This window comes from Myotis daubentonii, chromosome X, assembly GCF_963259705.1.
Source record: "Myotis daubentonii chromosome X, mMyoDau2.1, whole genome shotgun sequence".
Classification (NCBI taxonomy): domain Eukaryota; kingdom Metazoa; phylum Chordata; class Mammalia; order Chiroptera; family Vespertilionidae; genus Myotis; species Myotis daubentonii.
The window spans coordinates 25,734,217-25,748,917 of record NC_081861.1 but is presented as its reverse complement, the minus strand read 5'-3'; the positions used below and the strand labels follow the sequence as shown (position 1 = coordinate 25,748,917).

The 14,701-nt window shown below is 39.6% G+C and overlaps 1 protein-coding gene across 1 annotated transcript in view; it reads left to right on the top strand.

Annotated features, from left to right (window-relative positions):
• Positions 1-14,701, top strand: part of ADGRG4 (adhesion G protein-coupled receptor G4) — a 109,638-nt gene that overhangs the window by 86,629 nt on the left and 8,308 nt on the right. Inside the window, 5 exon segments of the mRNA XM_059678533.1 lie at positions 826-929; positions 3,243-3,364; positions 5,226-5,494; positions 8,840-8,918; positions 13,400-13,680. Coding sequence (XP_059534516.1) covers positions 826-929; positions 3,243-3,364; positions 5,226-5,494; positions 8,840-8,918; positions 13,400-13,680 — 855 coding nt within the window.

Sequence of the window (14,701 nt, the reverse complement as noted above, 5' to 3'; positions counted from 1 at the left end):
GCCTAAATAAGTTTATCTGCTCATTAATGCAAGTTCCTTGGTTCTTCCAGGTCACCCTTTGCCCCTACCCCTCTGTCCATGGATCCAGAACCTCTGGAATCTATGGAGTTAAGCTAGATGGAAATATGTTGATCATATTTAGCTGTCTGCCTTAGAATAACCTCTTTGGTCTGGTGCTACCCTGGAGGTTCTACTCTAAATCTGATCTAGTACCCAAAATCTACAGGTTATGGAAGTTTGAGGGTTGGTGTTAGAATCCTAAATATGGTCAGGAGTGAGAAACTAGGCAGGTGTCAAGTAGACCAAAAGCTTTAATTGGCCTTAAGGGGCTTCAGACCATGATCTGGCTTGAGTACAAAGAACGTGAGATTATTTGAATTCTGGATTGAACTGGTTATTTCAGATGCCTATTCCAGTCTCACAGCGCATGCCCAAGTGTCAGCCTATATTCCATAACTTGTGTCCTTCAGAAAGTTCTAGATCTACCTGTTTCCTATTTGTGCTACTTGAAAAAGAACAGTACTTAATTCTGTCGTTTTAGCATGGTGGCAGAACTGTTGCTCATGATTAGAGTCTGTCATAATCTGTATAGGAACAGGAAAAGTGAGAGCCAAGAAGTTATGACATTTATGAAGCCCCCCCCCCCGCCAAATCAATTGAGCTTACTAGACTTAATTTAATTTCAGTGTTCAATTATACCTCTATGTTGCTGTCTTAACAAACAATACTAATTATAAGACATGTTTGGAAGGTGCATATAATGAAAATTTAAATATTTCTGAGAAAAACAAAAATTGCTTTGAAATTTCCTTCTGTCTCCTGCAGATGGGCTAGGTGGATGGAATTCATCAGGCTGTAAAGTAAAGGAAACAAATATAAATTACACAATCTGTCATTGTGACCACCTCACCCATTTTGGAGTCTTAATGGTGAGTTGTCTCTTAAGCACGCCTTGATAGAATTTTGACAACTTTTATTGGATTACAGTTCGGGAATATATTTGTGAACTAAGTTATAGAAAAGTGTCAAGTGGAAAAAAAGCTCACCTGTGTTCATCCAAATAGAGATTAAAATAAGTGTTTATTTTTCTCCTTATAAAATTAATGCCTGCTCCTCACAATTAAAACTTTACAGAAAAGGTTCCTACAATCCCCCTCCGAAGAGATTAGCACCTTTAATATCTTTATGTATATTCTTTCAGAATCTTTTCCTATGTGTATATTAATATATGCTTTTGTTTTATGAGATCAAGTCAAGTTATTTATACTGTTTTTACTACTTGCTTTCCACCTAATAATATATATATATATATATATATATATATATATATATATATATATAACACCTTTCAGGAAAATGTGTATCCATCTATTTCAATTTTTAAGTGTCTTTATAGTATTCTATTGTGTGGATTTAACATGGTGAATTTAAGCAATCCCATATGGATAAGCATTTTAGTTGTTACTGTTTCCTCCATTGTGAACAATCCTGCAACAACCATTTTTATTCATTTACCTATAAACACTGATTTAAATATTTATGTAGGATAGATTGATGGAAGTATAATTGCTGGGGTAAGTGGCATGGTCATTAAAATTTTTAATTTTAATAATTCTTGTCAAATTGTAGTGTAGGAAAGATGAATTAAAAAATACTTGCAGTAGTTAACCAAACAAGAGTTATCTGGTCAATTTACATATCCAGGCTTCAGCATCATTGTTAAATCTTCTATCTCCTTCATTCCCTACAGTCCTCCTTAACATCACGACTTGCTGAGTTTTCCTTCAAAATGGCTCTCAAATGTGTTCTTTCCTCTGTACCCATGCACAAGTACTTTCTTAGCTCTCTTAAGTTACCTTATTACATGTTATATACTGTTAGTTGAATGTGTCATGCATGAGTTTCTTATTTTATTGATAGTAAGCTCCTTGAGTGCTGAGAGTCTGTTTTATATTTATTTTTACCATATCTATTCAACAAATAAGAGGTGCTCTATTGATACCTATTGACTTGTAAGAATTTTGTTTAGCTCCCTCCAAATTGGTTAAAACATAACAGTAGAAGTCAAAACACCAGAGCTCACATGCCTGCTCTGTCACTAAATACCTATGTGATTTTGGTCAGTTTGTTTTATTTGTTTGGACCTTAGATTTGTCTTCTGAAATGTGAAAGATTGGCATAGACCAGGATTTCTTAACCTTGGCACTATTGATATTCTGGGCAAATCATTCTTTGTTGTGGGGGGCAGTTCTGTGTATTGTAAGATATTTAGCAGCCTCCCTGGCCTATACCCACTAGATGCCAGTAGCATCTTCCCCAGTTGTGACAACCAAAATGTCTGCAGACATTGCTAAATGTCCCTAGAGGAGGGACAAAATCATTTCCAGTTGAGAATTACCAGAGTAGATCAGTGCTTCTTAACCTTTTATTGGTCATGAATCTCTGTAACCATCTGATGAATTCTACTGACTTTCCCAGAACAATGCACTCATATACTCAAATGATTTTGCACGCCATTTTAGGTCTTTTATGACCCTCAGGTTAAGAAGTTACTGGATTATGTGATCTCCAAGGTCCATTTTGCCTCTTAATTTTAGAAAAGTTATTTAAGTTCTAAGGAAAAGGAACATTTGTTTTTGATGTTTTGTGTAATATTTGGGGATGGTTAGTTCAGATAATGATTCACTTTGCGTCTACAATTCACATCTATTAGTTTGGTTACATTTTAAGTGTGGGACATGTTAATGAAAATAAAATCAAGGATTAAATGTTCTTCCAGTGCAGTTGATGGCTTTTTATGCCCTGTACACTGCAAGTTACACTACACATATTCAACAAACTATGCAGTCTTATTATAAATTCATCTACATACTTTGGTTTTATTAGAGTTGTAGCAGAGATGATATAGACCTTGGGAACCTCCTGTTAGTGAGCACTGGAAGCATTTTTTAAAAATATATATTTTATTGATTTTTTTATAGACAGGAAGGGAGAAGGAAAGGGATAGAGAGTTAGAAACATCAATGAGAGAGAAACAGCGATCAGCTGCCTCCTGCACACTCTCTACTGGGGATGTGGCCGCAACCAAGGTACATGCCCTTGACTGGAATCGAACCTGGGACCTTTGAGTCCGCAGGCCGACATTCTATCCACTGAGCCAAACCGGTTAGGACAGCACTGGAAGCATTTTACCATAAATTTGTTCTGGCACATGTATAAAAACAATGCAATGCTTTCCCTAGGATTTATCAAGGTCTGCAGTGGACGCAGTGAATGAGCAGATATTAGTACTTATAACATACACCGGATGTGGAATCTCCTCCATTTTCCTAGGAGTTGCAATGGTGACATACATAGCTTTTCAGTAAGTTGATACATTCTTGATCTGAGTAAATTTAATTTGGTTTGATGGATGCCATTGTCATTTTAACCTGGTCAATTTCATAAAAGGTTCTGATTCATCACAATAGTAATAGGTCAGATCCATTAGACTCCGAGGTGGACATGTTAAAAAAGAAAACAACCAAGGCTTATAATTGAATTTTTTTAAAGCAAGAGGGTTGGGATAAGAAAAAGATTTTTCTAACAGGATACAAAAACACTAATCATAAAAGGAAAAAAATGATAAATTGGACTTCATTAAAATTAAAACTTCTTTCATCAAAAGACATCATTAAGATAGTGAAAAGGCAAACTGTAGGTTGGGAGAAGATATATATTTGACAAAAGACTTGTATTCAGAATATGTAGAAACTCCTACAAGTCAAAAAGCAAAAGACATACAATACAATTTAAAAATGGGCAAAAGACTTGAGCAGGTACCCCATAAAAGAAGATATCTATGCTTAGCTCTAGTCCTTACCTAAATAGCTAATAAGCATATGACAAGTTTCTCAACATTATTATTCATCAGAGAAATGATCATTAAAACCACACTTACACTTTGATGCACCCACCAGAATGGCTTACATTTAAAAAGTTGAACATATTAAGAGCCAACAAGGATATGGAACAATTAGAGCTCATACATTGCTGGTGGGAATAAAGAATGGCATAGACACATAGGAAAAGTCTCTGGCAATACCTACTAAAGATAAATATACATCGATCTACTAGAGAGAATCTCACTATTAGAGAGAAATGATTGCATATGTCCACAAAAATATATATACAAGAATATTCAAAGTAGCTTCATTCATAGTGGCCAAAAATGGGAAACCCCAGTGTACATTAATAGGTAACTGGATTAATAAATTCTGGTATATTCATAAGTGAAATGTTTCACAGCAGTAAAAAGAAAAAGAATAAACTACTTCGATTCAGTGCAACATAATATCTAATTCTCATTGACATAGAGTTGAGCAAAGAAAGCTAGAAAGAGAAGATGGTTCCATTTATATGAAATTCCAAGTACAGGCGAAACTAAATATATGGGGATAGAAGTTAGAATATTGGTTACCTCTAATGGGATTATTTAATGAGGGAAAGAATGGAGGAGCCTTCTGAGGTGTTTAAAATATTTTACATTCTGATTTGGGTGGCATTTCCTTGGGTATATTCATATGTAAAGATTCATTGAGTTGCATTCTCAAGATTTGTGTACTCTACTATTTACCTCAATTTAAAAAACCACATATACACCAAATGAAAATTGCAAAATTTAAATCAATAAATACTTAATAGAAATAAAAAAGAATGAAAGGAAAATATATATTTTTCTAATTTGGAAAATACGGGGTCAGTTTTCACAAAGTACAATTGTAATCACTTAGTGAAACTTAAGGTCATATTTCCATGATGGCAAATGTCTGGATTTTTGCAACATTCAAGTAACTACTTGAAATGGTTTGCACAGATATCTTGCTATTTGGTTATATTTAAATACAGCCTTGAGTATGATGGAGTGATGATAGAATTGTATATCCGGGATACACCTTCCTTCCTTCTCTGCACCCACCTCCCCCCCCCCCAAAAAGAAAAAGGTGATGCTTAGTTGATAGAGGCTATTATTATTCCTGTTAGTAAAAGTCACTGTACTTAGGATACTTTGACTCTACCTGGAGAGAGAGTGGGAAACTCTAAAATTCAGTACATGTGAAGTGATATGAGTACTTTAATTTTAATAAGCAATTTTTCATTCTTTCACTTATTATGCAGATAAGATGTAGCAAGGCTTGATTAAAAACAGAGACCCTGATTTGCTAAATATGTCCTTTTTCTTTTAGCAAACTTCGAAAAGACCATCCTTCCAAAATCCTGATCAATTTGTGTGCCGCACTACTGATGCTAAACCTGGTTTTTCTGTTCAATTCTTGGTCGTCATCATTTCAGACAGAGGGACTTTGTATCACAGCAGCAGTGGCACTTCATTACTTCCTGCTCGTTTCTTTGACATGGATGGGCCTGGAGGCAGTGCACATGTATTTTGCTCTAGTTAAAGTCTTCAACATATACATTCCCAATTATATTCTTAAATTTTGCCTAGTTGGTTGGGGTAAGTATGTTGCCATTGTCCTTGATGTCTCTGTTTTAAACCTGTGTGTCTTTCTAATTCTGGCTCCATTAGACAAATTATTTGGGACCAAAGTCTGTTATTATCATAGGTAAAGAATTAAGGATTGCCTCACTGGTATTTGGATCTATATCTCTTTTTCTGCCTATATTGATCTAGAAATTCAACTTTTAACCTCCATGGTGAGGAATCGGCCTTCAAATATGTAATGAACATCTGCTTGTGTATATGCTAAATGCTGATCTATGTAGTGAGCTGATTTTATCCTTCCCATTATGGAAGTTACAATCCTGACAAAATCTTACTGTTATAACAGCCAGCATTTAGGCCGCACTTACATGTGCCATAACTGTTCTAAGTGCTTTACATACTCATTTAATCTTTACAAAATCTCTAATCATTACTTCCACTTAATATATTAGGGCACTGAGTCACAAAGGAGTCAGGTAATTTGCCTAAACTCAACATAGCCATACTAACTGGCAGAACTGGAATTTGAACCAGAGAATCTGTCTCTATAGTTCAGACTTTTAACCTCTGTGATCTAACCATATTGCTTAAGGGACAGGGAAAGGAGTTGCAATGTGTGAAGTGGTGCTCAGTCAGACATGCCCTGATTCTCACTACACCTCATGACTGTCACTATCACTGCTTCCGTCTGGAAGAAGCCAGGAATGAAACTCAGCATGAAACTTTCCTAAATTAGATGTCATTTCATTGGATTTCTTGACTGTATTTCTAACTGACAGGGTCAGCTCAGCTCCTTTCCCCCCTCCCCACTTTGCTATTCGAAACAGATTGTGAATTCAGAAAATGTTAGGCACACAGGAGATGTATATTAAGTGGAATGCATAGGATACACAGGGAGACAGATTTTATCTTCCACTGCTTTTCTAAAGACAATAGCTTCCCAATTAGCTACTCATCCTTTTAATGATTTAACATATTACAAGCTTTAATTGGATAAGGTCAGTGCTATTATCTATGCTAATGTGGGGAGTACAGAAAGGCAATACTAACCAAAGCGTAGTCGAAAAAATTGTTTTAGTGCACTTTGGAATCCATCAGAAACACAGAGCCCCAAACAGTCAATACTCTCCCATTTATGCCTCACATCCTTCATCTCTAGTCAACTGTCAACTGGAAGATTGAATAAATTGTGGAAGAGTCTTCACAAGTAATCCAAAGAGCTGAAAATCCACATATGGCTAACTGTGAAGGGGCTGTAAATACTAGTAGCACTGGATCCTGGCCTTCCTTCTCCCTCATCATCATTCATTTTAAACTTCCTCTTCAGACTGTTCCTCCATCAGACCCTTGCTCCTTAAATATTGGTGTTTCCCAGGGCTGACTTTTCATCTATTTGATATTCTGGTTCTACACCCACTTCCTGGGGTACTGGAGTGTCAGGAAAGGCTAGGCTTGGTACTTTGGAGGCAGGAAAAACTTGGGGAGTGTTAAGTACACACACAAGCCAAGGCAACTTTTATATTCAGTTTATTACTTACATTGGTGGTGAAAAGAAGAATAGCTAAAGGTGTCAGCTCCCCAAGTCTTTGTCTCACACACTATGAAGAATGACAGCAAAACAAAAGGGGAACAGATGGCTGTCACAAGAGTTGTAGAATTCCTTGTTGTTGAGGAGCCAGCTCTAAACTGAAGGTATGCAGTATTTTATTCTGCAGTTCTGTTCTGAGGAGGAAGTGTGCAAAGCCACACACCTCCTCAGAATTTGGAGGCAATGAGAAACTGTCTCATGACAGCCTCTGAGAAAAGATAGGGAGGCAAATAGGAGATGATCTTGGAACACCTTCTCATAGGCCTGCTACCTTCTTAAATTCATGGAGGATCATAAAGCATTCTGTCAAAATTCAGATCAGCTGTGGTTCAAGCCTATGTCTATATGGATACCTGCAAGGTTGCCAGGGAGCCAGTCCAGAGCTGTCCCACTACAGGGAGTTTCAGAGCATTTAACTATTAGATAAATGCAATCAGCTCTAAGGAAAATGAATATTAGGATCTGTTTGTGTTTGAAGTTCTGCCTTTCTAATGCCAAAGCAACCTATTGAAAATGTTTTATTCCTTTAAGTCTCTGTCCAAGGCAGTAGATTTGTCCACATTTAATAAATAACAATCAGTAGGGATATATATTTTTTAATTATTAAAGTGAAAACAGAGCTTGGGACCACCTCACAACTTCCATCCTAAATGTAAGACTTCCCTCCCTCCTCTTCTTCTGGTCTCCAACAGGTATTTTTTCAGATATCTACATCATGCTAGCCACTGTGCTAGATGAGAAAAATGTAGATCTGAAGGGATTGTCCTGTTTATCACAGGATAAGACAGTGGTCGGCAAACTCATTAGTCAACAGAGCCAAATATCAACAGTACAATGATTGAAATTTCTTTTGAGAGCCAAATTTTTTAAACTTAAACTATACAGGTAGGTACATTGTTATTAACTTAATTAGGGTACTCCTAAGGCTTAGGAAGAGCCACACTCAAGGGGCCAAAAAGCCGCATATGGCTCGCGAGCCGCAGTTTGCCGACCACGGGGATAGGACAATGGAGGATTTCTCAAGATGCTTAGCACTCTGGAATTTAGAACAACTTCTTACAAAACTCCTAAACTATGTGCAGGTGTAATAATGCTATTAGTTTAGCAGAAGTACATTGTTAGAAGTAAAGAAATCATTTAAGTTTTGCAAAATGTATATGAAATTGAATTTTTAAACCCTGTGTCTATACTCACATCAAGCTTGACTACTTTGACTGAACTGATTGCTTTATTATAGTCTGGCTGAATTGACTCGTCCTTAACTGGTCGATCTAGTCAAAATGTCAAACTGGTAACGAGTATAGAAACAGCTCCCCTGTCAGAAAAACACTAAAGGCTGCAACTGATTGCCTGTGCCCTTCATCCAAGGTAACTGAGACAAAAAGATGCCAGGAAATGAGGGACAGTATTGAACAAAAGAAAAAATTGGCTGCTCATCATCTGAGAAGAAAGGCTTGATGCAAATTTGCATTCCAATGAACTAGATACTTCTATTGCCAAGTTGATTTTTGGTACTTGAGCTATTTTTAATAACCAGTGGGTGTTTTATTGGAGCCACTGGCATGCTGTTTAGTTTAACAGATTGGAGAACTCCTAGAAATGTTTAACTTAGAAGAATTTACAAACATTTTGCAAACAATGGTATTTTGATGCCTGTGCATCTGTGATTCATTTAAACAGTGGCTTAACTTATCAGTGCACAGAGTCATTGATCAAGATCTTTCCCCTGCTTTCTAATGGGATGCCTTTGGCTTGCTTCCCCACACTAGGGATCCCAGCAATCATGGTGGCAATCATACTGAGTGTGAAGAAAGATCTGTATGGAACTCTGAACACCACATCTCCATTGTAAGTACCAGCATCTCTGCTTCTCAAGTGATGACGCTCTGTATTTTGTATGAATTAGAGAGGAGAGGGAGAGAGAGAGAGAGAGAGAGAGAGAGAGAGAGAGAGAGAGATTCGTTGTACCACTTTTTTATGCATTCATTAGTTGATTCTCACATTTGCACTGACTGGGAATCTAATCTGCAATCTTGGCATATTGGGATGACTGACACAACTGAACTTACCTGGCCAGGGCTGATGATGCTCTTGACCATCAGATTATGGTGAGGTGTTTCTGGCCTCAAGCTTTGTCTTGATGCTGGCTTCAGGAAAGATTCAACCTCAGCCTTTCTGGCCTAAACACAGTCATGAACACACTCACAAGATGGTTAAGTACCTGGGCTCTGTACGACCTTGGGTAACTTACTTTACCTCTTACTTTCATTTCCTGCTCTGGAAAGTGGGAATAATAATGTTTGCTTTCAATGCTGTGTGCAAATTAAAATGACATTATGTATAGAAAGTGCTCAGCATGTGGCCTGTTCCATGGTAAGTGCTATATAACTTGCAACTATTATAATTAGAAAGCTTGCAGAACTTGGAAGGAATTGGAGTTGTCACTATAAGAAAATAATGAGACAGGATGGAAAACACTTTCTACCTTTCAACAACAAAGCTCTCCCCTGAAGAAGATTCCACCTCTTTGATTTGTAAATTGACTCAGCGTTGTACTATTGTTTTTCTATTATTTTCCTCCCTCCCTCTCTTTTTCCCTTCCTCCCTCCCTCTCTTTTTCCCTCCCTCCCTTCCTTCCTTCCTTCCTTCCTTCCTTCCTTCCTTCCTTCCTTCCTTCCTTCCTTCCTTCCTTCCTTCCTTCCTTCCTTCTTTCATCTATCTACTAGAGGTCCGGTGCACAAAAATTTGTGCACTGGGGGGGGGGGGTGTCCCTCAGCCCGGCCTGTGCCCTCTCGTCGCAGTCTGGGACTCCTTGGGAGATAACGCCCTGCTGGCTTAGGCCTGCTCCCAGGTGGCAGAGGGCAGGCCCAATCCCTAGGTGCAGCCTCTGGTCGGGCTCAGAGCAGGGCTGATTGGGGAGTTGGGGCACCGCCCCCTGTCATGCACAGAGCAGGGCGAATCAGGATGTTGCGATGCCACCCTCAGTCACGCTCAGGGTAGGGCCGATTGGGGGGCTGGGGCACCGCCCCCTGTCACACTCAAGGCAGGGTCGATGGGGAAGTTGCAGTGCCACCCCCTGTCACTCAAAGAGCAGGGCCCATCAGGGGGGTTGGGGCTCCGTACCCTGTCACGCACAGAGCAGGGTTGATCAGGGGGTTAGGAAGCTCCCCCCTGTCACTCACAGAGTAGGACCGATAGGGGAGTTGGGGCACCACCCCCTGTCACACACAGAGCAGGGCAGATCAGGGGGTTTCGGTGCTGAACCCTGTCACACTCAGGGCAGGGCCAATGGGGAGGTTATGGCTCTACCCCGTCACACACAGAGCAGGGCCCGTGGGGGGCGGTTGGGGCGTTGCCCTCTATCACCCACAGAGCAGGGTCGATCAGGTGGTTGGGGCGCCGCCCTGTCACACACAGAGCCTCAGGGCGATCAGGGGGTTCAGGAGCTCTCCCCTATCAGGCACAGAGCAGGGCTGATCAGGGGGTTGGGGTGCCTTCCCCTGTCAGGAACAGAGCAGGGCGGATAGGGAGGTTGTGGCTCCGCCCACTGTCACACACAGAGCCGCAGGGCGATCAGGGGGTTTGGGCGCTGCCCCCTGTCACACTGAACCCGGTGCTGGGAGGCATATTACCCTTTTACTATATAGGATAGAGGCCTGGTGCACAGTTGGGGGCCGGCTGGTTTGCCCTGAAGGGTGTCCTGGATCATGGTGGGGGTACCCACTAGGGTTCCTGGCCAGCCTGGATGAAAGAAATGATGGCTGTTTGCAACTGGTCACACACCATTCAGGGTGGGGGTCCCCACTGGTGTGCCTGGCCAGTCTGGGTGAGAGGCTGAGGGCTGTTTTCAGGCTGGCGGGTGACTGGAGCTCCCAACCACTCCTTTTTTTCTTTTTTTTTTTTTTATTCTGGGCCAGCTTTAGCTCTGAGGCTTGGCTCCAGCTCTTAGGCCTCGGCTGCTGAAAGCAGGTATCTGGTTTATTTGGGTTCTATAATTGAAACACTGTATCAACTCCAGCTCTGAGATCCTGGCTGGCTGAAAGCAGGTTTCTGGGGTTTTGTTTAGCTTCTATATTTTTAACAATGTTTCAAACTGCAAGCTCAGAGGCCAGCAGCGGCAGGCAGGGAACGTTGGAATCCTCCGTCACTGAAGGAAGCAAGCCTCATGTTCGCTTCAAGCTGCCTGGCTGCCGGCCGCCATATTGGCTGGCAGTTAATTTGCAAATCGCCCTGATTAGCCAATGGGAAGGGTAGCGGAGTGACACCAATTTGTATGTTTCTCTTTTATTAGTGTAGATTGATCTATCTATCTATCTATCTATCTATCTATCTATCTATCCATCTCTTTGATTCTTTCATGCATAGCCACAAGAGAGTAGCCATTTACTTTGCTCTATCTCTCTAGAACCTTCTTTTATAGGCCTGTAGATAGTTACCATGTAGTCTTTTAGACTGCACAGTCTCATTTCTGATTTTATTTACTTACCCATATCCATTTTCTTTAGCGTTGCCTCTCAAGTACTTTTTCACTATAGATTTTTCTCTCTCACTGGCCTGTAATCAAAAGTAGGAGACCTTGCCCCCACCCCCCCAGACTCCTCCATTTTTCATATTGAGATGACAGTTTCCAGAAGGTCAAAATTCTATTGCCCTTTCCAGCATATGCCTTCTAATCATAGTTCCTTGCTATCCTTTCTTTCTCTTCCCTTTCTCTTCTCATCTCATCCTCCATCTTCCTTCCATGACTGTTTTGTGACTTAAAGTCTAGCTAATTATCTAGCTAATGGTTATTCTTCAAAGAACAAAAGCAAAAGCAAAGCCAGAACAAAATCAATACCACTACCTCTCAAAACACCCCTTTCATATGTGAATTGGTTAGTAAGAGGCAGAATGCCCTAAGAGCTTTTAAAATATATTTTTTAAAGAAGTAACACAGAAATATGGCACAAAATTCAAATGTACAAAAGGGTAGAGGATGAAAAATAAAACCCTCTTCCAGCCTCAACTACCCAGTTTCTCACCCTTTATGCAACTCTTATTATAATCAAATTTGTATAGATATTCTCTTGCACACTTTGTTAACCAAATGGTAGATAAACATTATTTGGTATTTAACAATATGTCTTGGAGATGATTTTCTATTCAAACATATAGTGCTGTCTCTTTTATGAGTTTCTATAGCTTTCTTTAATGTTGTAGATGATATTCAAGGAAGCTTAAGTATTAGATTCTATTAGGGAAATTAAATGTTTCCCCCCACTCCCTCCCAAGACACACAAACATACCCAAACTCTCACACACACAAAAATATCCACACCAGCATGAATAATATAAGCACAAGAGAATTTCCCGGTTCTGAAAAAGAGGTCTCAGCTAAGTTGATACATAGTTAAATTAGTGAAGCTTGTCTATGTTAAAAAATCAGAGGTAATACCATCAGTAATTGGAAATTTTATTATATGAAATATTTGTGCTTATGAATCACCAAATCTTTATTTTTTGATAGAAATGGTAGAGCCATTAATCACCCCAGTGACTATTGTTGCCTCTGTAGACCAAACTGGTAGCTGTGGTGGGAAGTTTATTTATTTATTTTTTAAAATATATTTTTATTTATTTCAGATAGGAAGGAAGAGAGAGAGAGATAGAAACATCAATGATGGTAGAGAATCATTGATTGGCTGCCTCCTGCACAACCCCTCCTGGGGATGGAGCCTGCAACCTGGGCATGTTGCCCTTGACTGGAATTGAACCCAGGGCCCTTCAGTCCACAGGCCAATGTGCTATCCACTGAGCCAAATTGGCTAGGGCTGTGGTGGGAAGTTTAAAGTATACATCCTATTTTAAAGTAATAAAACCAGAGCTGTTTCCTTTTTGTTGCATTTTCATTAACTCTGATAAGCTCATCACTGTTTGATATAACATTCAGAAAAGCCATTCATTGCTCGTGTCCTTTTACTGTGATATTTATCCTGCAAATAAAAGCTCAGGTATGAGGGAAGGACCACTTTCGGAGGAAATACATCATTTGTTTTTATGCTGTTGAGGAAGAGAATCGCCTCCTCGGGAATTGGACTGAGAGGTTTCTGTATATGTAGGGCATAAAATCCTCTGGGATTTCTGGCTCAACACTGGAAAGAAACCTGGACTGTGGTTTAAGAGATTGAGATTTGATTTTCAGCTCTGCCCCTGTGAGTATGAGTGAGGTCTGTTAACTACGTATTCTCAGATGGAATGAAATCAACTAGAGGATCTTCAGAGTCTCACTGAAAAATGTGAGTTTATATTTCTCTACCTCACAATGGTCTTCTCTGTTTTATCTCTTACAGTTGTTGGATTAAAGACAATTCTCTATTTTACATCTCAGTTGTGGCTTATTTTTGCCTCATATTTCTCATTAATTTCTCCATGTTCTGCACTGTTCTTGCTCAACTGAATTCCATAAAATCCCAAAGCCAGAAGACTCGGCAGAAGATGCTCCTATATGACCTCAAAAGCACAACAAGCCTAACATTCTTACTTGGCCTCACCTGGGGGTTTGCCTTTTTCGCCTGGGGACCTGTGAGGATCCTTTTCTTGTATCTTTTTGCCATTTTTAATACTTTACAAGGTAATTTCTGCTTCTTTGTATTTTCTGTGTCTAGCTAGGCCTCCACCAAATCTTTTGCTGTATTGGAAAATAAGCTCATCTTTCAGGGATTCAAGGGAAGGAAAGATACTCCAAGAGGTCTCTGCTGTCAATGAGTTGACATACAGCCATTAGAAACATTGGCTAGATGTTAGGACTTCATTAAATAGCCCAGTCTCTCTTATGTTTTAAAAAGAAGTTCAAATAGCTAACTCAACTCCAACTAGTTGGCAATGTCTATAACAAACACCAATTGGTAATACCTCTTATAGCAATATGTCAACACATTGTGCTGGTAATTGTACAGATTTACATTTGTGTTGACATTTTGAAGTGCACTATCCAATTTTACATAGCAATTACTGGATAGTAGAAACATTAAACTTTTTAATCCTCACCTGAGGATATTCTTTTTCATTGATTCTCAGAGATAGTGAAAGGAAAGGAGGAGGAGGGGGGAGAGAGAGAGAAACATCAATGTGACAGAAACACATCAACTGGTTACCTCTCACATGCAACCCTGGGGCAGGGAGCGAACTTGCAACTGAGGTACGTGCCCTTGACTAGGAATCGAACCTGTGACCTTTGGATCCTCAGGCCAATGCTCTAACCACTGAACAACTGGCCAAGGTGAAACATTAAACTTTTGACCTCATAGACTATGATTGCATTAGATATCCTAACACAATATAAAAAGGAGCCAGGCCAGGAAATTGTAGAGTCACAGAGGAATTAAGGTGAAGAGCAAAGAGTAGTCAGTCAAGGCAAGAGGGTAAGGTTCTAGTCTTGGTTTTACTACAAATTAAACTTGAAAAAGTTGCCACAAAGGGCTGAATTAGATTATTCTAAACTAATGGCTCTATAGCTCTTTAATCTCCTTCCTATTTTCTGGTGAAAGGAAAACAAATGATAATGAAGTGATTAGATGGTAGGCCAAAGATGACATGAGAAGTAAAAGCTCAGGATCTGGTTAATATACCTCTGAATAAGTGTTGATGTTCAT